Consider the following 27,039-nt stretch of genomic DNA (forward strand, 5'->3'; position numbering starts at 1 on the left):
GCAATAAAGTGGAATTCTGTCTCTACAAAAAAAAAGAAAGAAAGAAAGAAAAAGGACTTCAGAGCTTAGAAATAAATATTATGGTCACCTTAATTATTTTGAACAAAAGAAAATTATTTTTAATCTAAAACCATATTGTTTTAAAATCAATAGACTATTTTTGACTGAAATCACTCCAACTAAATATTTTTCATTCACTTAGTAATATTATAAATTAAATGCCCCTCCTACAACCAGAATAGGAAATATACATCCTCACAAAATACACACAAGCATACACACAAACACCTGCTACTTTATGACTTCTTTTCTGTCCTTGTTAACTGAAACAGATGAAAAACCACATCAGACATACAGAGAGGAGGGTTTTGCAAGAGGTTGATTTATTTCAAGAACTGACTTGTCTCAAGCTGGGCATCTGGCAAAAAAAAAATTGGATCTTCTAAAGCATAGTCCTTATTTACCCTTTCACCCATCTTTCCTAATATGCAGACTTAACCAGTTGTTAACAGAAACTTTCCTAGGAAACTCATACATCTCTGAAAGCATATCATCTCCCTCAGGATATTACTTTACCTATAAATGTCCCTATATTCATCTTCATGGCCGAAATTAACTCCCTACAAGATTACACTTGGGATATTGTTTGCTAAGCAGACTCAATCACCTTTATAAAATCAACCTTGAGACACCCTTAAGTACTCAGAAAGGTTGGCACTTCCTGCAACAATCACACCTTCCAGGTTGATGCTAATTTCAGGATACAGCCTTTCTTCCTTTCTGCTTGCAATGATTTCTACAAAGATCAAAACTGTTCGTTTATTCTGTGTTGCTGTGCTCAGCAGCCCAGGGTGCTTTTCTCTCAGGGAGCCAGTCAGAGAATCTGCAACGCATTCTCTGTTAAGGTTATATAATGACAGACTAATCCATGCAACAAGGAAGACAGTAGGCAGGAGCGTCAACTCCACAAAATGAAAATCGTTCCCAGGAATCTCTCTCCAGGACTTTAAACGATAGATACAGGTAGTTTTACCTTAAATAATCAATGTGTATATCAATAGCTCTAAGGATGGGGAGGAAATCATCTAATAATAATGTGATCATGTTCAGGGATTCTTGCAAGTCCCCACTGGAAAAAAAAATGCCATCCCATTACCAGGTTACAAGAGTGACATCTAGTGGACTCATGTTAGAATGACAAAAGGGATTTCAAATGTACTCCAGAGCAGGAGTTCAACATCTAACATGAAAACAAATTACCCTGGGTATTTTGTTAAAATGCAGGTTCTGGTTCAGTAGAATAAAATAGAATCTATTATTTTCAACAGGTGGTGCCAATAGTACTGCCAATGCCACAGGTCCATGGAGCCCTCAAAGCGGCCAGGACCTAGAGCACTTTGCACCTGCTTTTATTCTCAGAAGAGAAGAGTGAAGGGGCACTGGTTAAAACTAGGTCAAGTGAATTACTATTGTGGTTTTAATACTTCTATTTCATAAACCCATTCAGCAAGCACACTTACCATCTCCTGTATGGGCAGAGTCCCTCAAGCTATATTCTTTTTCCCAAATGTTAGAAGCTTCCTAAGAAGGAAAACCACTTACTTCACAGGCATATTTATACAAGGACATGATCTGTTCAAGACTCCAACACAGATGAACCTCAGCACCTAATATCTTATTGGTTTTCTTTCACTGTTATTATATAATTTTCCCAATACTGAATTATAATACTAATTTGTACCAAATCAAAACTCGGTTCTCTTTCCCCCAGGTAATCTGCACCTGAACAGGGATCTGTCAGGGTATTGTATTAGTGCTGAGCACACCTTCTCCGAATTTCAACAAGATTTGCCATGGACACCCCTAAGAACAGAACAGGATGTGCAACTAGATCTGATTCTAACTGTTTTCAGAATCTAGTCCTTTGTGATTTAATTGAGCCAAAGAAATGTAACATCCACACAGGTCAGGCTCTTAGCTGTAAAGTAACATGTAGCTCCTCCATAGAGGAGCTCTGCCCAGCCTCAAACAAACTCCTCCCATGAGGGCTTCCATCACAGCTAGAACAGAACCCTTTCTTTGGTTCTGTGTCTACAGTTCTAGGAGCCCACAACACTGATTTCCAACACTAAGGGATATCAGTCTCACTTCTCCAAAAACATAGACATATATATACACACATATATCTCTCTATATATATATAAAATATATATAAAAAGAGAGAGATAGACATACAGACAGACAGACAGAGCCTCAAGCTGTTGCCCTGGGTAGAGTGCTGTGGCATCACAACTCACAGCAACCTACAACTCCTGGGCTCAAGCGATTCTTTTGCCTCAACCTCCCAAGTAGCTGGGACTACAGGCACCCACCACAATCCTCGGCCATTTTTTGGTTGTAGTTGTCATTGTTTGGCAGGCCCGGGCTGGATCTGAACCTGCCATCTCTGGTGTATGTGGCTGGTGGTGCCGAGCCAATATATATTTTGCATATATATGTAAAACCGGCCTTTTAGTCCAATAGAATTCTTCAACATATGTTGATTCATCTAGGACAAATAATCATTTTTAAGCAGTAAAAACCATATTTCAAATAAATAAACAACAAAAGTGGAATAGTTCTAGTTTAAATGGAGTTAGAAACTTTGGAAATCTATCTACTTGGTTTCTCCTAGGATGTCCCCTAGCCCATGCCTCATTAATACTATTTTTCATGCCTCAAATATTCCTTCCCATCCTAATTCCCGCCCCATTCTACCAACCTCACAGAAATACAGTTTCACAACCAGAAAGTATGAGTCACACACAATAGCTAAAACTATCCCAAACTCCTATATTGTTCAAGGATAGTACTGTTCTCATTAAACAGATAGACCTAGACAGAGCTGTTTCAGTATAATTTGACTAAATTATGATTCTAATATGATTTTAGCATATGCAATCAAAGGATTTATTCAAAAGATGTACAACCTGATTTCCTAAAGGAAATTTGCTTTTAAGTCATAATTAAGGATCCTTGTGATGAGTAAACAACAGAATTGTTTATACCTCTTCAATTGCTCTTGGCAGTCCTAAAGGGGAAATTATGTAGAGGGAAATGTCACATAATTATTTCTCAAAAGTAGGATGAAAATAGAAAATGAAAGTAAACATGCAGCATTGTATCATCGGCCTATACAGCAGGGTGGGCTCAATTCCCTCGCCTCAATTAGAATCCCAGTTATACCACTGAATTGTGACCTTGAACAAATTAGCTACACTCTCTGCATCTCAGTTTCCTTATCTGAAAGCAGAGACAAAAGCAATACATACTTCAAGGGTTGTTGTGAAGACTGAATTAATATGTGTAAAGTATGTGATACTGGCACATAGTAATCATTCATAAATGTTATCTGATGAGTATTATATTAATATAACATTACTAAAAGTAATGACTATTAACATTGCCATTTAACTGAATATTCAAATAGGCATTTGATTCTTTTAGATAATTTGATGGTCACAGAAAACATAAAATCACATCAATTCCACATATGTATTTAGAACATAAGAAGAGTTAAAAGGCTAAAGGAATTCCAGATTTATTAATTAAGATGTGTTGCCATTTCTTGTGTCTCCTATTTTACCTCTTAATGAGACGCATTTAAAGGCTATATTTATCAAATGGAGGCAGTTTTGATTTTTAAAAATCAGAAAAGTTTTTGAATAGTCATAAGTATATTTATTCTTCACACAATAGCTCCCCTTGGATTTCATGTTACCTAATTTATCTTAACTTTAGAAATTTTGTTTTAAATCAAAGGCAGCCAAGCCTTTTCTAAGAAGTAGCCTAGAGGGTGGCAACTATCATGCCAGTGGCTGGCACATCTGCCCTAATTTTGTCTGCCTCTTCTATTGCCCAGTAGCCTATATTCTTAAGATTGTGTCAGAGTCCTGGTCAATTGGTTCCAAAGTAACCAGGATCTTCAGACAAATATTTCATTTTGTTTTAAGGAGAATCCCAAATATATAAGGGTCAAGGCATACGAGTTTAAAGGCAAATATTCAAAAGCTATATGACTAAAACCTTTAGAAGTAAAGGGTCTCAGAGAAATTCTGATAACCCATGCCTTAATTTACCTGAAAAAAACAACTTTTAAATATTCTAACTTGTCGGAGTTAATTAATCCAAAAATTTGCAGAAACCCCTGAAACATAATGTAAGGGATTTGCTAATACCTGCTCTTTTGTTTCTAATACATCTCTAGGTAATTTGTTAAATGAGTAAGCATTATCAATGGTTTTTGTGATTCTAAGAATGAGTATATAAAATATTCTGTTTCTCTCTCTTTTTAAAAGCAAGTAATCTTCACAATTTTTGCTCTGAACAGGGTAAATATGTATCTTTTATAGAGACAGGTTCCCATCTTCTGGGCTTCTCAGAGATTACTTCTGAAAATCATTTCTGTCATATTTTATTTTGTTAAGTTTGCATCTGTACCATATCTCAACAAACTAGATGATTCAATAAGCACTATTCCCTTTCACAATCAAGTGATGTCACTATACATGATTCTCCTCTAACTGCATTTCTTCCAGTTATGCTACATTTGGGCAATGGCTCTATGCTACAATTTCTGAAAAAAGATCTGAGAAGAGTTTTTTAAAACAGAAAAGTGCCACAGCATGTTGCCCTCCTTTTCCTCTTTAAAAAATAAGTAAAATAAAATAAAAATCCTAGAAAATTAAAGAAATTCAGCTATGTATCTTTATTTATTCCTCCCCTAAGCTTTCATAAAGTTTTCATAGAAACTTATTTCATACTTTCATAGAAACTATTATTTACTAAGTTATAATTATTCATTTAACTACAGAAACAATAATAGGAATCACTTCTCCTGAGCACTTACTGGAATCAAGTACTGCATAAAACACTTAGCACACACTGTCTCTTTTAATTCCTCCAGGTCTGTCTGACCCTCCCATCTAGGTCTGTTATATTATAGATGGGGCCCTTGAACTCAAAGGCCCAGTTCCTCCTAATTTGGAAATTTTCAAAACTAAGAATGTCTATTCCATGAGGGACTCAGGAATTGTTGTTTAATGGATTTGTCAGGAATGATTTGAAAGCAATGAATTGAAACCATGGTAGATAGAAACCTACATTTGCCCCAGACCTCAGAATTCAAATATAGTTCTGTAGTAAGACCACTTATTAGATTTGGTACCCTCTAGAATCATAATAAATAGATCATTTGCCAAAAGTTGATACACACAGGTTAGAAGAATCCTACTATCTTCCAGAGAAACAAAAAGACATGCATTCACAATATATCAAACACTGAAAGAACAACTAGTTTTGGACATAGTGGGGAATGAAACAAGTTTTGAAATCTTAAAACCATGGTTTCCCTCCAGTCTAGGACATAGAAAAGTTGCTTTGTATCGCTAACTTTCCCTTTCATCAAAATAAAATAAATTTATATATATTATATATAAATATATATATAATTTATAAATAAAATGTTTTATATATATATCCTAATTACACAATATGTGTTCAATGATAACCAGCACAATTATCAATAAATAGTTTCAATATGTAATAAAATCATATACTATTTAAATTGTACCCACATACTTTAGTGAGTGCCTTACTATGATTATGCGAAAGGAAAGGAAGGGAAGGGGAGGGAAAGAGGGAGGAAAGAGGAAGAGGGTGGGTCACATAAGAAGAGAGAAGTACATCACCTAGATTTGACTTTGTTTAAAGTCCTTAATATAGCTTAAAATTTGACTTTTTTTAAGACCTTGAGATAGCTTAAAAAAAAATAAAAGGAAAAATTCCCAATGTTACCTAATCTTCCATGATTTAACAGCACTTTGACATTTTCCAAGGAATGATAGCAAAGTGCTGCATCTCTTCAAACTTGGGATTTACTGCCTGTCTAAATCTCTGCTTGTGCCAAATTAAATATACAGTATAATGTCCCTACCAGAAATAACATAACACAGCTTCCTGCTCTACTCCTTGGTTGAATAAGTCCAAACTGAAACAAGGAAGATGTTATTTTATTTAATCATTTAAGTAATTGTTTTCTTGGACCTCTTGATTTAGAAGCTACTTCAGAAGAAAAGTTTAGAAGAAATTGCCATGTGAATCATCAGGCCATTTAAAGGAAAAATTCCCTTTGAAAGGCTGAAGAAAGGGCAGAAAAACAGTATTTTCATTAATGAACCACTCACTAAGTGGACTTCCCCTAGCTATTCACACCCGCCAAACTCTTGGGGTCTCTGAATGTTGTAAAAGCTCTTTGTCTGTGAGACACAAATAGCATTTTAAGATAGATGGTGAAATGCTTCCCGCCAGCAAATACCACTCAAAAATCTTTGGATTAATGTTATACTGTAAAAGCAGGGAGAAATTGGATTATAAACGGAAAGAACATGCTCTGGGGTCTAAGGAGGTTGGTGGCATTTTTAAGGTAAAAAAAATGTGATCAAGGGCTATGACAGAGGAGATGAAGTGCAGAAGCCATGCCTTTAGCTAGGCAAAAGACAGAGATAATTCATCCCTTGGGACAAGAGGGAAATGTAGAGAATGAACTACATTTGGGTACACACATAGGAGTTTATGAAGTATGGTGGAGAAAAGAACATGCAATAATTTTTAGTGAAGGAAGAGGCAAAGTCTTTAGCCAGGGAGGAGGACAGATGGAGAAGATCTGAGGAGGAGAGAGAAGAGGAAGTAGTCATCTCCAAGAGTGACAGAAGACATTCTATCCGTGAATGGGCAGGATTACTGGGGAAGGCTAAAGAACCACTTGAGAGAGATGGCCACAGACTCAAGAGGGAGACAGTCAGCATGATGGCATGCTTTCTTCTGCCCCTATTCACTGCTTGAATGTAGGCATGAATAAATGCATTAAGTCTAATCAGCATTGGGATTTTTGCCAGGGAGTACAAAGGCAATGGTATAGTCACTGATAATAAAAAAAATCTAGACCTGAAACCTTAGTGTTCCTAATGCAGGACTGACATCATTAGGAAACAGAATCCATAAAAAAAATCTAGACCTGAAACCTTGTATTCCTAATGCAGCACTGACATCATTAGGACACAGAATCCATATCTTAACAAGATCTCTAAATAATTCACATAACACAATAAAATTTGAGAAATACTTGAGTAGAAGCCAAGTAAGAATAGGAAAAAAACATTAAAAGAGAGAAGTCTTTGGGAGGCTGAGGCGGGTAGATTGCTTGAGACCAGCATGAAATAGAGTTAAGACCCCATCTCTACTAAAAATAGAAAAACTAGCCAGGCATGTGGCAGGTGCCTGTAGTCCCATCTACTCAGGAGGCTGAGGCAAAACAGTTGCTGGAGCCCAAGAGTTTGAGGTTACTGTGAGCTATGTTGCACAGTAGTCTACCCCGGGTGACAAAGTGAGACTCTATATCAAAAAACGTGGCTCAGTGAGCAGGACAGCAGCCCCATGTACCGATGGTGGTGGGTTCAAACCCAGCCCCGGCCAAACTGCAACAAAAAAAAATAGCTGGGCGTTGTGACAGGCGCCTGTAGTCCCAGCTACTCGGGAGGCTGAGGCAAGAGAATCGCCTAAACCCAGGAGTTGGAGGTTGCCGTGAGCTGTGATGTCATTGCACTCTACGGAGGGTGATAAAGTGAGACTCTGTCTCTTAAAAAAAAAAAAGAGGAGTAAGCGCCAGTTGACCTACAGGGGCAAATCCATCAGAGTGACCGCAGACTTCTCTAATGAAACTTTCCAAGCAAGAAGACAAGGGTCATCTACCTTTAATCTACTTAAACAGAACAATTTCCAGCCCAGAATTCTGTACCCTGCTAAGCTAAGCTTCAAAATTGATGGAGAAATCAAATCATTTACGGATATAAAAACATTGAGGAAATTCGCCACAACAAGACCAGCTCTACAGGAAATACTTCAACCAGTTCTGCACACTGACCACCACAATGGATCAGTAGCAAAGTAAGAACTCAGAAATTAAACGACAGAACCTAACCTCCACACTGATGCAATAGATAAAACTAAGCAATGGACTCTCACAAAATAAGACGAATAGAATACTACCACACTTATCAATTATATCAATAAATGTTAATGGCTTGAATTCCCCACTGAAGAGACATAGATTGGTTGACTGGATTAAAAAACACAAGCCATCCATTTGCTGTCTGCAAGAAACACACCTGGCTTCAAAAGACAAAGCTCCAAGTCAAGGGTTGGAAGACAATTTTTCAGGCAAATGGAATTCAGAGGAAAAGAGGAGTTCCAATCTTATTTTCAGATTCATGTGGATTTAAAGCAACTAAAGTCAAAAAAGACAAAGATGGTCACTTTATATTGGTCAAGGAAAAAATACAACAAGAAGACATTTCAGTTCTAAATATTTATGCACCCAATTTAAATGCTCCCAGATTCTTGAAACAGACCTTACTCAGTCTGAGCAATATGATATCTGATAATACCATCATAACAGGGGACTTTAACACGCCTCTTACAGAGCTAGACAGATCCTCTAAACAGAAATTAAACAAAGATATAAGAGATTTAAATGAGACCCTAGAACAACTATGCTTGATAGACGCATATAGAACACTCCACCCCAAAGATAAAGAATATACATACTTATCACCCCATGGAACATTCTCCAAAATTGACCATATCCTGGGACACAAAACAAATATCAACAGAATCAAAAGAATTGAAATTTTACCTTGTATCTTTTCAGACCATAAGGCACTAAAGGTGAACTCAACTCTAACAAAAATGCTCAACCCCACCCAAAGCCATGGAAATTAAACAATCTTCTGTTGAATAACAGATGGGTGCAGGAAGAAATGAAACAGGAAATCATTAACTTCCTTGAGCATAACAACAATGAAGACACAAGCTACCAAAACCTCTGGGATACTGCAAAAGTAGTTTTGAGAGGAAAATTCATCGCTTTAGATGCCTACATTCAAAAAACAGAAAGAGAGTACATCAACAATCTCACAAGAGATCTTATGGAATTGGAAAAAGAAGAACAATCTAAGCCTAAACTCAGTAGAAGAAAAGAAATATCCAAAATCAAATCAGAGATCAATGAAATTGAAAACAAAAGAATCATTCAGAAAATTAATGAAACAAGGAGTTGGTTTTTTGAAAAAATAAATAAAATAGATAAACCATTGGCCAGACTAACGAGGAATAGAAAAGTAAAATCTCTAGTAACCTCAATCAGAAACGATAAAGGGGAAATAACAACTGATCCCACAGAGATACAAGAGATCATCTCTGAATACTACCAGAAACTCTATGCCCAGAAATTTGACAATGTGAAAGAAATGGATCAATATTTGGAATCACACCCTCTCCCTTGACTCAGCCAGGAACAAATAGAGCTCCTGAACAGACCAATTTCAAGCACTGAGATCAAAGAAACAATAAAAAATCTTCCAACCAAAAAATGCCCTGGTCCAGACGGCTTCATTCCAGAATTCTATCAAACCTTCAAGGAAGAGCTTACTCCTGTACTGCAGAAATTATTCCAAAAACTTGAGGAAGAAGGAATCTTCCCCACCACATTCTATGAAGCAAATATCACCCTGATACCAAAACCAGGAAAAGACCCAAACAAAAAGGAGAATTTCAGACCAATCTCACTCATGAATATATATGCAAAAATTCTCAACAAAATCCTAGCCAATAGATTACAGCTTATCATCAAAAAAGTCATTCATCATGATCAAGTAGGCTTCATACCAGGGATGCAAGGCTGGTTTAACATACGCAAGTCTATAAATGTTATCCACCATATTAACAGAAGCAAAAATAAAGATCACATGAGCCTCTCAATAGATGCAGAAAAAGCATTTGATAAAATCCAGCATCCTTTTCTAATTAGAACACTGAAGACTATAGGCATAGGTGGCACATTTCTAAAACTGATTGAAGCTATCTATGACAAACCCACAGCCAATATTTTACTGAATGGAGTAAAACTGAAAGCTTTTCCTCTTAGAACTGGAACCAGACAAGGTTGTCCTCTGTCACCTTTACTATTCAACGTAGTGCTGGAAGTTCTAGCCAATACAATTAGGCAAGACAAGGAAATCAAGGGAATCCAAATGGGAGCAGAGGAGGTCAAACTCTCCCTCTTTGCTGACGACATGATCTTATACTTAGAGAACCCCAAAGACTCAACCACAAGACTCCTAGAAGTCATCAAAAAATACAGTAATGTTTCAGGATATAAAAATCAATGACCTAAAGTCAGTAGCCTTTGTGTACACCAATAACAGTCAAGATGAGAAGCTTATTAAGGACACAACTCCCTTCACCATAGTCTCAAAGAAAATGAAATACCTAGGAATATACCTAATGAAGGAGGTGAAGGACCTATATAAAGAAAACTATGAAATCCTCAGAAAGGAAATAGCAGAGGATATTAACAAATGGAAGAACATACCATGCTCATGGATGGGAAGAATCAACATTGTTAAAATGTCTATACTTCCCAAAGCAATCTACCTATTCAATGCCATTCCTATCAAAATACCAACATCGTACTTTCAAGATTTGGAAAAAATGATTCTGCATTTTGTATGGAACCGGAAAAAACCCCATATAGCTAAGGCAGTTCTCTGTAACAAAAATAAAGCTGGGGGCATCAGCATACCAGATTTTAGTCTGTACTACAAAGCCATAGTGCTCAAGACAGCATGGTACTGGCACAAAAACAGAGACATAGACACTTGGAATCGAATTGAAAACCAAGAAATGAAACTAACATTTTATAACCACCTAATCTTTGATAAACCAAACAAGAACATACCTTGGGGGAAAGACTCCCTATTCAATAAATGGTGTTGGGAGAACTGGATGTCTACATGTAAAAGACTGAAACTGGACCCACACCTTTCCCCACTCACAAAAATTGATTCAAGATGGATAAAGGACTTAAATTTAAGGCATGAAACAATAAAAATCCTCCAAGAAAGCATAGGAAAAACACTGGAAGATATTGGCCTGGGGAAAGACTTCATGAAGAAGACTGCCATGGCAATTGCAACAACAACAAAAATAAACAAATGGGACTTCATTCAACTGAAAAGCTTCTGTACAGCTAAGGAGACAATAACCAAAGCAAAGAGACAACCTACACAATGGGAAAGGATATTTGCATATTTTCAATCAGTCAAAAGCTTGATAACTAGGATCTATAGAGAACTCAAATTAATCCACATGAAAAAAGCCAATAATCCCATATATCAATGGGCAAGAGACATGAATAGAACTTTCTCTAAAGACGACAGACGAATGGCTAACAAACACATGAAAAAATGTTCATCATCTCTATATATTAGAGAAATGCAAATCAAAACAACCCTGAGATATCATCTAACCCCAGTGAAAATGGCCCACATCACAAAATCTCAAAACTGCAGATGCTGGCGTGGATGTGGAGAGAAGGCAACACTTTTACACTGCTGGTGGGACTGCAAACTAGTACAACCTTTCTGGAAGGAAGTATGGAGAATCCTCAAAGCACTCAAGCTAGACCTCCCATTTGATCATGCAATCCCATTACTGGGCATCTACCCAGAAGGAAAAAAATCCTTTTATCATAAGGACACTTGTACTAGACTGTTTATTGCAGCTCAATTTACAATCGCCAAAATGTGGAAACAGCCTAAATGCCCACCAACCCAGGAATGGATTAACAAGCTGTGGTATATGTATACCATGGACTACTATTCAGCCATTAAAAAAAAATGGAGACTTTACATCCTTCGTATTAACCTGGATGGACGTGGAAGACATTATTCCTAGTAAAGCATCACAAGAATGGAGAAGCATGAATCCTATGTACTCAATTTTGATATGAAGACAATTAATGACAATTATGGTTATGGGGGGGAAGCAGAAAGAGGGAAGGAAGGAGGGGGGTGTGGCCTTGGTGTGTGTCACACTTTATGGGGGCAAGACATGATTGCAAGAGGGACGTTACCTAACAATTGCAATCAGTGTAACCTGGCTTATTGTCCCAACAATGAAAAAAAAAAAAAAAGAGTGTGAGAGAGAGAGGAAATGAAAGAAATGAGATGCCAGGCTTTTGCATGGACCCTCTGTGTGGATTTTACAGCCACAAGATTGATGACAAGAGAAATGACTGGGTCAAAGGAAAAGATGAACAGAGCCCCTGGGAAAACTGTCCAGGTGATAATCGATGGCCTGGAAGGCGTGGAGTCCTAATGGTGATTGAGGTAAATGAGTGTAAGGTGTGATGGGTGAGTTCTAGCATTCTTTTAGGGGAAAGAGATAGTCATAGTCATGGTAGCAGTCTTATTCTAAGGATTGGTCTCTTGAGCAGTTTATACTGATCAGGAAGGCAACACTGTACCTGAAGGGGTTGTGGGTTTACTAGGAGCACAATCCTGCTTCAGGTAGAGTAGACTAGGGGAGGGATGGTCTCATTGAGAACATAGAGTTTGGTGGGCTTCTACGAGATCCACACATCAGCATGCCCCATGGGAAGGGATCCTCTTTATATAAAAAGTAAATCTTAAGTACATATGAGAGCGGTAGCTACCCAAACAGTGGTGGGCAGAAGAATGTGTGCTCACACTAGAAAGCACAATAACTCTGTACCAGACTAGACGAATTCATTGCTCTCAAAAAGGAAAAGAGAGACAAAGGATCTCAGAAGCAAGAAAGGAGAGGATAAGGAGAGGGGGACAGAAGATGGAGATATTCTTACGATGTTGAGGATAGTAAAGCTCTCTAGTAGCATCCAAAGGACATGGTTAGAAGGATGAGGCCTCCTGCTCTTCATCTATGAGAAATTTTATCTATTAAAAAACTCCTCCATTTGTCTTTAAAATATTCAGTATAGTCTCCTGTCCTCAATAGTATATTTGTGAATGAATCATCTATCGTATTGGAAAGAGGCAAAAGTCAGTGTACAGACAGAGGACATATACACATAAACTCCTAGGAAGTTAAAGAAATTTGGGAGAGAGTTTTGGATATAAACAGCTATAAAATTAAGGGACTGCCATGATAGCCTTATATCTAACAGGCAGTGCTCCCACCAATAACTATATTACATAATAAAATAAATTCTTTTTGAAGGTCAGTTATCTGCTTTCTCTGCATACTCCTCTTCCATACCTAAAACCGCCTGTCTTTATAAGCACAATTGTTTAAAGGGTTGGGAAACATAGCAATACCTTAACAATATTAACATGAAGATCATGTAGTTATTAATCCCTGGGGCAGGATCCAGTGGGAATGGGAACAAAAGAAACATAGAACCCCCCGGGCAATTGAAGCAGCTTCAAAAGTACACTACTGGGACTTGATCAAACTAAAAAGCTTCTGCACAGCAAAGAACACAGTAAGCAAAGCAAGCAGACGGTCCTCAGAATGGGAGAAGATATTTGCAGGGTATATCTCTGACAAAGGTTTAATAACCAGAATCCACAGAGAACTCAAACGCATCAGCAAGAAAAAAACAAGGGATCCCATCGCAGGCTGGGCAAGGGATTTGAAGAGAAACTTCTCTGAAGAAGACAGGCGCACGGCCTTCAGACATATGAAAAAATGCTCATCATCTTTAATCATCAGAGAAATGCAAATCAAAACTACTTTGAGATATCATCTAACTCCAATAAGACTAGCCTATATCACAAAATCTCAAGACCAGAGATGTTGGCGTGGATGCGGAGAAAAGGGAACACTTCTGCACTGCTGGTGGGCATGCAAATTAATACATTCCTTTTGGAAAGATATATGGAGAACACTCAGAGATCTAAAAATAGATCTGCCATTCAATCCTGTAATTCCTCTGCTGGGCATATACCCAGAAGACCAAAAATCACAACATAACAAAGATATTTGTACCAGAATGTTTATTGCAGCCCAATTCATAATAGCTAAGTCATGGAAAAAGCCCAAGTGCCCATCAATCCACAAATGGATTAATAAATTGTGGTATATGTATACCATGGAATACTACGCAGCCTTAAAGAAAGATGGAGACTTTACCTCTTTCATGTTTACATGGATGGAGCTGGAACATATGCTTCTTAGTAAAGTATCTCAAGAATGGAAGAAAAAGTACCCAATGTACTCAGCCCTACTATGAAACTAATTTGGGGCTCTCACATGAAAGCTATAACCCAGTTACAACTTAACAATAGGGGGAAGTGGGAAAGGGGGGATGGGTAGAGGGAGGGGGATCAGTGGGATCACACCTGTGGTGCATCTTACAGGGGTATTTGCGAAACTTGGTAGATGTAGAATGTAAATGTTTTGGCACAATAACTGAGATAACGCCGGAAAGGCTATGTTAACCACTGTGATAAAAATGTGTCAAATGGTCTATGAAGCGAGTGTATGATGCCCCATGATCATATCAATGTATACAGTTATGATTTAATAAAAAAAAAAGAAACATAGAAATCCGAAATTTCTTTTTAAAAATCTGAATTCTCACAAAAACATCCACTAATTTGTTCAACAAGTAGCAAAATTATTATCTCAGTTCTGTCTACTTTTCTTTAATTTACTCATTCTTGAAAAGCTGGAAGACAAAGAATAGAGAGAAAAAGAGCGTGAGGGGAAAATCAACCTAACAAGTTAAGAATTGTATGTTTATGTCATGAAATTCAACTTGTAGCCCCTACATCTATTAAAATTTAAAAAGAGAAAAATCCATGTTTATAAAATAACTAATAGAGAATCACTACTTTTCAGAAATTTACATTCCATACATTCGAGGTCTATATTTTAGACGGGGTTCAACAAGAATTGAGGAGAATGAGGTGGGCACCTTAACTAACTCCTGAGACCATCAGAGTCTTCCATTATAGACCTTCAGCTCAAAACCGAGAAAACTCAAATTAGATGCAAAGCTATAATTATTATAGAAAACTGAATTATAATTATCCTGGCATTCACCCATAAAAATAGTCCCCAAGTCTATTTTTTAAATTGAAAACAAACCAGGGTCTCTAAGCATATCTACAACCCATCTTGGTATGCTAGTTTCATTTAAGCCAAATTTGCATTTATTACTTAATCACAGTGCTGAACCAGTTCTTTACCAAGAGGAAACAAATTAATTCTGGGCTCCTAAAGAAAGACCCTAGTAGATCTCTTATTTCTGATAGATAATAAAGCTGCAATCAACTAAGATCAAATAAGCACTGTATCCATTTTAAGTTACTGGCATAATTCCAACCAGGAAAAGTACATTTTTATCTTTGAAGAATAAACACTCACACCACACACATACACATACACAGAGTCTTTCATATCTTTTATCTTCCAAAATAGAGGCAAAGCAAGACTCTGAATTTGTTTTCACCTCATAGTGAAATAATTGAGAGCATACCCAGGATGTCAAAACTCTAGGTGCAGATGCCCAGGAGGAATAGTTAAGGTCCATGCAAAGTTTTTTAAAATGACATTCTATTTTGAAATAAGCAAAAAATAAATTATAGATTTTATGCTTGAACATAATGAACATCTGCCTATGTGACGTGATTTGGAATTACACTATATAAAGCCTCTCAACTCAGAAATGTTTTCTCTGTATACATCAAAGACTGAAGCCCACATTTCCATTATTTGAGATGAATTCACATAGATTCCAACAATGTCCTCTGTTAAAAAATGTTGGAGTATGCATATATATGTATAGGTGTGTGTATATATATATGAGTTGACTTTTGTCACCCTAAAATTCACATTGAAGTCCTAACCACCAGCACCCCAGAATGTGACCTTATTTGGAGATAAACTCAGTGTAGATGTAATTAGTAAGATGAGGTCATTAGGGTGACTCTAATACAATATGACTGGTATTCTTATAAAAGGGGAAATTTGGACACAGTGACAAACACACCATTGTGATCATAATCCTATGGAATGAGAAGAGAGGGACTTCTATTATTAATGATGCCCCTGAGCAGGGAGCCAGTTTGATATACAGGGTGTCAGGGTGGAGTTAAAGAAGGGAATTGAAATCACAGTACTTTCTTGTCAAAGGTAGTAAGAGCTGACAGAGTACTCAACAAGAAGGCAGGAGACCAGAGTTAGAGTATATCTACCCCTTCTAAGGATCAGATTGCTTATCTGAAAAGTAAGTAGGCTGAATGTAATGATCTCAAATCATTTCAAAATCATTTCAAATCATAAAACAACTTTTATGATGTAAAGGAGGGCTAGCTAGAAGTTTAGGATCAGCCACAAGGGCTAGGAAGTGAGGAAGCAACATGTCATGAATGGTGGTCATAAACCACTGATGAGAATAGAGTTCCCAGGAAGCAGTAAAGAAAGTATTGCCATAATTTTAATTATACCGAAATGTGTTGAAAAGCACTTCTACAGTGAAATCATAGTTATGCCTCAAGTGTAAGGGAACCATAAATAGAAACAGAGAGAGAAGAATCCTGGGTTCACATTGTGTCATTGCTTTCTGCAAATTTAAACTTTAAAAAACAGAAAAGAAAAATCATTGCCTAAGGAAATGATTTCTTAAAACTAAAAGGATGATTAGTAGTGTTGATGGATTTCCTGGCAAACAAAAAATGCTGACTTTTCTTTTCTACCTAGAGCACTAGCATTGAAATGATTATAGTAAAAGGCATTCACTCCTTTATTCAGCAGATATTTATAGGGTACCTAGTAGGTGCTCCTATTGGTTGAGAGAACAGAAAAACAATGGTGAAAAAGATACACGCAGTGGTTCACATCTGTAATCCTAGCACTCTGGGAGGCCACAGCAGGAAGATCGCTTGAGCTCAGGCGTTCCAGACCAGCCTGAGCAAAATCAAAATCCCATTTCTACTAAAAATAGAAAAACTAGCCGGGCATTGTGGCAGGCGCTTGTAGTCCCAGCTACTTGGGAGGCTAAGGCAAGAGGATTGCTCAAACCTAAGAGTTTGAGGTTGCTCTGAGCTACGACACCACAGTACTCTACCCAAGCTGACACAGTGAGACTTCGTGTTTCTTGATTATTGTGTATCTCAATATTTTCTTAATGACACACATACCTATGTCTGGCTATAACAGTTCTTATGTTCTCTTTAAATTCCATCTTGCATATTTCTTCAATAGGATAATTAAATGGATCAAAGGGATTTTTTGCTGAAAGTGAGTGATTTGGCGGTTCACATGATGGTTTTCTTTTCTTCACCCCGAAGAGCGACTATGATTTTCCAACTCATATCATACAAAACTCCAGACTATAATAGCCCAAGCTTAGAATGGTGTATTCTTACCTGGTAAGGAACAATACTGCCGTGAGCTGTGCCCCAACGTTTGGCTTCCTTTTGGCCAATAAGATAATTAGCAGCTACATGGGTCAAACATGCCACCTACCAGAAAATAAAAGAAAGAAAACTGAATAGCTAGTTTATCTGTACTCATAAATATAACATTATAATATGAAATTTCACTTCATGTCATTATAGAAATGACAGGCATCTGTACTCTCATCATACAAATGAAGGGCAACATTACATAACTGCATGAGACAAATTAATGGTCAATTGAGAAATACAAATACATAAATATTTAGCTTTTACAAAGATCATCTGAAGGCAGAGGTAGACCAAGATGAAAACTTAGTCCAGCCTTTAGCTTCAAAGCCATAGCAAATACATCAGCAACTTGTACATTTGTTTCCTTTTTCAAAAAATTTTTTTTTAATTTCAGATTAATATGAGAATACAAAAGATTGGTTACAATGTTTGCATTTGTTAGGTAAAATCCCTGTTTCAGTTGTGCCCCACACCCCAGGAGGTGTGCCATATACCCTTACATTGTGCGCATTAGGTGGGAGCCCACCAATCTCTCCCCTCCTCCTTCATCCTGCCCTCTTCCCATACCTTGAACTGAATTGAGTTTTTCTCTTGTGGGAGTCATGTACATTTCTTTTTCCTCTGTACCTATCTCATTTTACTTTTCAACAAGATGACACAAAGAGAGTCTGTTTTACCACCAAGTAAGTAAACCAAAGCTACATTTCTCTAAATTTCTCATGTCATAAAAAAGTAATAATAATAAACCTCTATTTTGTTTAAATCAATTTAGTCAGGTTTTCTGTTATTACTGCCCAAAGAATTCTGACATGGAAGATCAAGATTATTTGACATTGTTTTTATTCATTAGTGAATCATCCTAATTTAAACAAAAATGACTATACCTCTCCCCAACTTGGTCCTAGCCCTATACCCTCATTATTATACTTCAATTCAGATTTTGATTTATTAAAAGGGTCATCCAAAACATTAGGGTCAAATTCTGACTCTTGAAGTATTTTATGAACAGATTTTTAAAAACTCGCAGTACTTCAACTGCACCTGAGAATAAAGATTTGATTCCTATTAGTCTTCCACAAAGATCTTATGTTCTGATGAATACTTAAGCCTCCAGGTCCCAGAACTACAAAAAGGAGGTGACCAAAGACTTTCCATAATTTCCAAGGGAAAAAAAAAATCTTCTGGCCTCATGTCATAATTCTGACATATCATGGGCTTGCTTTTCCCTTTCTAGACTATCAGATGTAATTGTGAACCTACCAAGCCAATAACTCAAACATATCCCAAATTGAGACTGGCTCCTGGAACAACTCAAGGGGTGGTTTTTCGGGGCTTAATACCACAACATTTTATTGCTCTCCCTCTGACATGGCAGTCGTGCCTCCTATAAAGGATATCAATAAGACCTAGCCTGGTAACCATTCCCCTTTACTTTCTTCTTGGGATTTATACTCACTTTTATGTTCATTTACTGCTCTGTTGAAATTGGAACTGCCTTGTGGCAGCTGGTTTGGATGTACTGCCCAGGTGGCAAAACTAATAAACTTTGAGTCATCCACTTCTGGACTTCCATCTGGTCTTGAGCATTTGAACCATGGAGCACTCCAGGGCTGCCCTGGGCTGCCTGGTGCTAATCACCATTTCACAGATCACTTCTGTGTCTTTCAAATTGCAAAATCAAATCAACATTTTGTAGTCAAAATGCCCTGGATGGGAAGTCCAGGCATGGATGGTTGAAACCTGGATGGTTTCTAATTTCTGTCAACTTCTAAGCACTTGTGTCACTGTGGATATACAACTACTTTGACCTTCAGATACATTTTCTATAAAGTCTTTGGCATTTGAGCTAACTCAAAGGTTTTCTAACTTATTTTTAAAAATCAGAACTCTTGTATCCAACTAAATAATACTTGAAATCCTAATATATAAATAATAATATCCCAACTGTTCAGGCAGCATGAACACAAAGCACAATTTGAAAAATAATAAATAATCTTAAATTTGCTTCCAAGGCAAATTTGGTCTACACTTCTGACTCTATTTTATTCCTCTTAACGGTCTGGCAGATAAAAAGACATGAAGGATGCAATAGTGGTCATTTTCCCATAACGCCTCTTCCTGAAATGTGGGAAATTTTCTGAAGACTGAGGTCTTTCCTATGAGAGAGGTACTTCTTTGATCTAGCTATTTTGTGATTCTTTTTATTTTTTTTCATCAAATAAATTTTGGTGACAGCCACTCTCCAAATGGCTTTGGTGTTACTGAAGGTCAAAAATTCAAATTAATAAAGGTTTTTCTTTTTTTTTTTTACTAAGTCATAGCTGCGTACATTAATGCAATCATGGGTCACCATACACTGGTTTTATATACCATTTGACATATTTTCATCACACTGGTTAACATAGCCTTCCTGGCATTTTCTTAATTATTGTGTTAAGACGTTTATGGGCAGCGCCTGTGGCTCAGTCGGTAGGGCGCTGGCCCCATATACCGAGGGTGGCGGGTTCAAACCCGGCCCTGGCCAAACTGCAACCAAAAAATAGCTGGGCGTTGTGGCGGGTGCCTGTAGTCCCAGCTACTCGGGAGGCTGAGGCAGGAGAATTGCTTAAGCCCAGGAGTTGGAGGTTGCTGTGAGCTGTGTGAGGCCACAGCACTCTACCAAGGGCCATAAAGTGAGACTCTGTCTCTACAAAAAAAAAAAAAAAGACATTTATATTCTACATTTACTAAGTTTCACATGTACCCTTATAAGATGCACTGTAGGTATAATCCCACCAATCACCCTCCTATAAAGGCTTTTCTTGAAAGCAGTTAATCCGAAGAGGTTTGGTAGTTCTACTTTTCTCTTTTCAAAGTAAATTGGATAGTCAATGGACCACCCAGCAAGGACTTGCACGAGGCAGCTGATCACAGGCTAACCTGGAAACCATAAATTGACCTAAAGTAGTTGCCGGGGAGAGACAAGGAGTGTATTCTAGGCTGAATATCAGCCTGCCTACTTCATTTCTTATACACGGTCTTAGTCTTAATCTTTCTCTTCAATTTTTGTCTTCTGTGTTTCTGACCCTGCCCTACCTCCAGTGAGCTTGAATGAAAGGTCCAAACTCATCTCTCAAACTGGTTCTATATAGAATACAATACTCTTTTCCTCTGTACAGTGGTAACTCGTGAAACAAAAAGCCCTTCAGAATTAGTGGGCTCCCACTGGGCAGAAGGGTTAAATAAAATTGTAAGCAAGTTGCCATCAAAAAAAAAAAACCAGTGCGATTTGTCAGTAACTACTCAAAGGCCAACCTGGGGTTGAGGGGAAGAATTCTATTTTTAAAAAGAAAGCAACAGGACTAAACTTAGTAATTCAATGTTTAAAGGGGGCATTACAAATCTGAAAGTAGTCTACTATTTACAAGGATATATTTTAAGGCAAGAGAAGGGGGAGAAAGTCTATAGCTATGACATGATTATTTATGAAAAATCAGAGGTTTCCTGGGCAATTAATGACAAATTTTCCAAAAATTAAAAGAATTCAGGATGTGACTTTTAGGTTAATAACTACATACTGTATATCCATTCTAAATATTGCATTAGATCATTACTTTCATCCCCTAAACTTAGGCTCATTATTTCATCAACTGGATGCCTTATAATTTACTCAGAATGTTGCCTTTATATGGCTTCATCTAAACAAAAAGGCCAACTTTGGTTTAATAATAATCATTCTGACAGTAAAACTATTATTTTAGATAACATAGTGGGCCCTGGTATTTTTTGTGTCTAACCAGAAAACCAACGGGGTGGTCAAAATGGATTTCAAAGGGAATAGCACCAAAAGGACTGAAGAAGAATATGCCCAATTATTTCTGAAAGCAGCCCCATGGTGTCTGTCACTACATATTCTAGTTCTACCAAATAAGGATAGAGCTTCAATAATAGAATCTTTCATCTCCAAAGGACTACCATGTACTAAAGGCGAAACAGGTAAAAACAATACTAGAACTATGATCCACTGCACTATTGCCAGTAAATTTTTTCTGCATGTATTCTGGCCTCCACATAAATTGGATTAAACACCAACCATGCAACTATCTCAACTCATTCTTCAATGTCCATTTGAACATCATCATATCCTCTAATCCTCCACCCTAGCACACAGCAAGGAAATATTTCCTTTACCTCTGAATGAATACATTTACCTAACATAATTTGCCTAACATAATTTACTTGACTTCTGCTGCACTTTTACAGTCGTCCTTGTGAATTGTAAGATATCAAAGCAAGAGGATCTAGATCAGAACTTTCTAAACCTAGGCATGTATCACAGTCACCGAGAGAATATTTAGACCCCACCCCATACCTACTGCATCCAATTTTTTAGGGATGGAAACCTGAGGGAATAAGTACTTTAACTAGTGTAGCTTTAATTAATTGCCCACCAGATTTTAGAACGAAAGCCTTAAGAGAGTCTAATACAACCCATTAATACACAGATGGATAAACAAAGAAACAGAAAAGGGAAATAACTTATCTAAAGTCACACAGAACTTTAAGCTATTCTAAGTACAGTGTCTTCCCCCATTCTTCAATACTGCTTGCATTATCTCCTATCCCTCCTCTTAAACTAGAAGATATTTCAGGGCAAGAACGATAATTATAAACTCTTGGTATTTTCTCATAGCACCTAACACAAAGCCTAGATACTAATTTTTTTATCAAATTGTATGAAAATGGTAAATACTACTTATTTATTCTAAAAACACTTAATGCTGCTATGTATAAGGCATTATGCTAGGTACCAGGTATATATAAGTAAATGAAAAAGATACAGTCCTGCCCCCTTTGGACTTAAGAATTGTGGAGAAGAAGATAACTAAACAAACAATTATAGTAATCTGCCATAGGGAGAGGAAATAGAGAACTTTATAAAACAAAAAGAATAACATGTGAGAGTTCTAAGGCAGGAAAGAAGTTGACATACAGAAGGAAAAAAATAACTGAAAATAGACCACTGACTATTATTGAAGCATGGTAAAAAAGAGACATGAAATGAAATGAGAGAGGCTGTCAGAGACCAGATCATGCCGGACTGTGTAGGTCACAGTAAGTAGCCATTATGAGAATGATCATTTTAAAGTCACCAATCATATCTCATGCTGTCCTTCTATTTAAAACTCAGAGGGCTTCCCACTGAATTTGCAACTATATTCAAAGAGAGGCAAGAGAGAAAGAAGACTGTTATAGATACTGCATAAATTGATGTGAATGCAAACTAGGTTGGTGGCAGTGGACATGGGGAAATGTATTAATTTAAGGCATATTTTAATATACACTTTAAGAAAGAGCAGCACATATGAATAACTGTATGGGAAGAGGATGAAGTTCAAATGGTGAGGGAGAGGAAGGACCAAACATGACTCCCATAGTTCTGGCTGAATATCTGGGTAAACTATGATGGCATTTATATAAATAAGGAAGACAGAGAAAGAAATGATTGAAGGGGAAAGAAACCCAGAGTCCACCTCTGAATATGTTGAATTTGAGATGCCTGTGAGACAATCAATCAGATGGAGTTATTATCATCTAGAAAGGATTTAAAGTCCTAGCCGAAGGGAAAATACATTTATGAAAAAGAGAAGAAAACAGAAATAATATAAAACAAGGTAAGTATCTATGTCAAAGAAAGCCCTTCCTCTAATCATAGGCTCAATCAGAGGTGTAGGAACAAACTACTAGAACTAATATAAATGCCAAAGAATAAAGGGTAGGCTAAATAAGCTAAGGCATCCATACCTAACAGAAGATAAAGTAAGCACGTAAAATTACACAAGAGAAGAATACAGCATCATGTGGAAAAAATATTCACAACTTTGGCAATTAACTTTTTTTTGAGAGTCTCATTATGCCACCCTCGGTAAAGTACTGTGGCATCACAGCTCACAGCAACCTCCAACTCTTGGGCGTAAGTGATTCTCTCGCCTCAGCCTCCCAAGTAGCTGGGACTACTTGCGCCCACCACAACACCCAGCTATTTTTTTATTGTAGTTGCCAATGTTGTTTGGCATGTCCCAGAATGGGTTCGAACCTGCCAGCGTCAGTGTATGTGGCCAATGCCGTAACCACTGTGCTACGGGCGCCAAGCTTGGCTATTAACTTTTTATTCTTGAACAGTTTCAAAGTTATAACAAAAAAAAAACAAGCTAGTGCAGGAAGATCCCATATTCTACACATTCAATTTCCCTATTATGAACATCGTACACTAGTGTGGTACCTCATTTTACAACTCAATTTTAGGTCATACTTATTGGTATGGACCTAAAGCCCATATATTCAGATTTCCTTGCTTTTTACTTAATATCCTTTTTCTGTTTCAAGATGCCATACAGAATGCAATAGTCATCATATCTCCTTAGGTCCTCTTGGTTGTGACAGTTTTGTATACATTCCTTATTTTTGATGTTCTTGACAGTTTTGAGGAGTACTAATCAGGTATTTTGAAAATGTTTCTCAACTATACTTTTTGTGATGCTTTTCTCAATTAGTCTGGAGTTGTGGGGTTTTAGAAGAAAGACTAAAAAAGGAAAGCTCAATTTTCAACATATATCAAAGGCACATCCTGTCAACATAATTTGACCTTGAATGCCTGGCTGAGGTAGTGTTTATCAGTTTCCCCCCATTTCCACATTGTACTCTTTGAAAAGATGTCACTCTGTCTAGCCTACACTTAAAGAATAGAGTGCTATGCTCCTTTTTGAGAGCAGAATATCTACATAAATTATTTAGAATTATTCTGCAGATTTTTCTCTTCTCCTATTTAAATAAGTAACTAATTATTATTCAGTCATTTATTTATATCAGCATGGTCACACAGATACTTATTTTGTACTTTGGGTAATAATTCAACACTACTTTCTTTGGCAGCTCAAATTATTCCAGTTTTGGCCACTCTTGGGAGCTCTCTCAGTTGGTTCCTATGTCTTTGACCTATCTCCTCATCGCTGTAGTGCGGGTTTTGTTTTTAGTGCTTCCTTACTTTGTGGCACTACAAGATACTCAAGGCTTCATATTTCCCTTTCTGGTCTTATAGGGAAGAATGAAAAGATGAGAAGCTACAAGGTAAAGAACAAATACTTATTTTGGTGTCAACTACCATCTCATTCATTCCCTACTTTATTCAAAAATGTATCACACCCACTCCAAGGCACTGCCAACATAGCAGTGAACAAGATACACACAATCCTGCTCTCGTAATGCTTACATGCTAGGGTAAGCTATATTTAGACATAAATTAACAGGAAAATATTTTCAAAATGGTAAGTGCTATAAATAAAATAAAATAGAATCACAGAGGCCACTATTTCAGACTAGTAGGTTTAGTATTGGCCTCTTGATGATGCTATATTTAATCTCAGACCTGGAGAAGGCATTTGAAAATCCAGGAGAAATATTTTTGAGCAGTAAGATCAACCAGTTAAAAGACTTTAATGTGGTAAAAAGTTTACATAGAAAAGGAAACAAAAAGAAAGTTGTTGTAACTAAAATGTAGTAAGTAAAAGAGGCAGTAGTACAAGACAAAGTCAGGTAGACATGCAAGGGCCACATCACAAGGCTCCCTTTAGGCTAGGTAAGAATCTGAGATAGTCTACGTGTCACGGTAGGCCACTGATTTATATAATTAAATCACCTGGCTATAACAAGAAGTATGAAGTATCAATGGATGGAACCAAATTATGTCACATGAAGTAAGTATTACAACTTCCATTTTAGAGAAAAGAAAACTAAAGCCCAGGAATATTAAGTATCTTGTCTAGGTCTCAGTTGGTGACTGGAAAAACCGTGAATCACACTCAGGTCACTCTATTCTCTGAGCCATCTCTAAACTACTACCTCTTCTCTGTTCAGTCTCTGTGCTCCCAGCCTCTTTCATCCTAGTATTGCTTGGCTACACATCTGTACTCAATATCCTTGGCTTCACATCTTATATTCTCAGAAATGCCCCTCAAATCAACAGAGTGGACTGGATGCCCTCTGCAATCACCCAAATGTCTTCCATGTTTAGTTAGAAAACCCATGAATATGAGTCAGTTAATTCTCATATTTTTCTGTTAAACCTCATTCATTTACTAACTATAAAATACCTTATGGCAAAAAATAACTTATAAAATACCTTATGGCGAAAAAGAGAAATGGACAGGCTAGCACTCATAGAGAATACACCTTTCAAGAAGAAAAAATTGTTCTCACATCAAAAAGAGCTTTTGTGTCCCTGGAATATCTATTTATCTATCTATCCTCTCTTTCTCTCTCTCTCTCCTCCATCCTAATACCATTACTTTTCATGACAAACTCCCTATGCAGTTTAATTGCCTTCACTTTATCCCTCACACCTCAAAGTGAACTGATTCTTTCAGAATCACTAGGGTCAAGTAGGGAAAACATTCATTCAGAAATACACCAGGAATTTTGGCCATCTCATATTGAAAAGCAAGTAAGAATCTATTTATCTACACTTATTCTGAGTTTATGTACTAATGATAAAAGCTAACACTTAAGCACTTATTGTGCTTTGTTCTAAGCATTTTATATGAATTATCTCAATTAATCCTCATGACAACTATATAAGAGGTACTATGATGATTCCACTTTACAGATGAGAAAATTAAAGCACAGACAGTTAACAATCTGCCCAAAGTTATATGTCTAATAAGAAGACAAGCCAGAATCTGAACCCAGATAGTCTGGATTCTGGCATTCTATGCTGAATTATATATGGAAGAAGACTTATCAAAATTTCTGAGTGGGTATGATCCTGGAAAATTTTAACAGAAACATACTACTTGGTAAGGAAAAAATAGTGATTGAGTATACTTTAGAATTTGGTGAACCTCTAGAGATAAATTTGACCTTAATTATCACATAGCACTGTAACATTTATTTAAAGCTTTCTGCTTTGTCATAAATATGGTTTGGATCCTATTCCAATGTAATCAGAAATAAACTTCACCCCATAAAAATCTTACCTATAAACACTGAAAACCAGTAGAGTTATTATATGATTTAAAAATCTCTACTTTCACTTACTTAGCAAAGAAAACTCATATTATCAAATTTTTCTCCTCTTAGCAATTTTTTAACTTAATGAAAGAAACACACATTTCCCATTCCTCTGAATTATCACTAATGATAGTCAAATCATATTGATGTTTATTTTATAAATGAACTCAAAGGAAAAACAGATTTGCATTATACTCAGAATAATTTTGCCAAGCCTTATGAACCAAAATTAGACATAGTAGGAAACTGGATCTCAAATGCCAGAAGGTAAGACCAGACAGCAAAGAGACAGAATTTCAAAAGCATATTTAAGACAATACATCAAACATATTTCTTACCATGAACCGTTGACCCAGTCAATCATGTGACTCAAAAAGTGGTTATGAACAACTAAAAAAAAATGTGATGAGTAAGTGAAAATGTGAAAAAGTAACAATTAATGACATGGTGTACTTATTTATTCTTGTGATGACATGTCTTTAGTTTCAAATGACTTCTTCAAAGACACTTTAACTTAATTTTACATAACTTAGTTCTTCAAAATATTTCTGCTTATAGAATAAAATCATGATTTTAAAATAAAATCTGCAACATTAAAAGTTTTAAGAATAAAAGGAAAATTACTTTTGTTTATTGCTTCCTTCATGTCTTCAGCATTTAC

General features: G+C 36.8%; 1 protein-coding gene across 4 annotated transcripts in view; it reads right to left on the reverse strand.

Moving 5' to 3' along the window:
- SUGCT (succinyl-CoA:glutarate-CoA transferase) overlaps positions 1-27,039 on the reverse strand; it is a 966,251-nt gene that overhangs the window by 717,474 nt on the left and 221,738 nt on the right. For all 4 annotated transcript variants that reach the window (XM_053609716.1, XM_053609717.1, XM_053609720.1 and 1 more), the window contains exon 9: positions 17,292-17,387. In XM_053609716.1, the coding sequence (XP_053465691.1) occupies positions 17,292-17,387 (96 nt within the window). The remainder of the gene's footprint in view (positions 1-17,291; positions 17,388-27,039) is intronic.

This window comes from Nycticebus coucang, chromosome 11 (assembly GCF_027406575.1).
Source record: "Nycticebus coucang isolate mNycCou1 chromosome 11, mNycCou1.pri, whole genome shotgun sequence".
Lineage (NCBI taxonomy): Eukaryota > Metazoa > Chordata > Mammalia > Primates > Lorisidae > Nycticebus > Nycticebus coucang.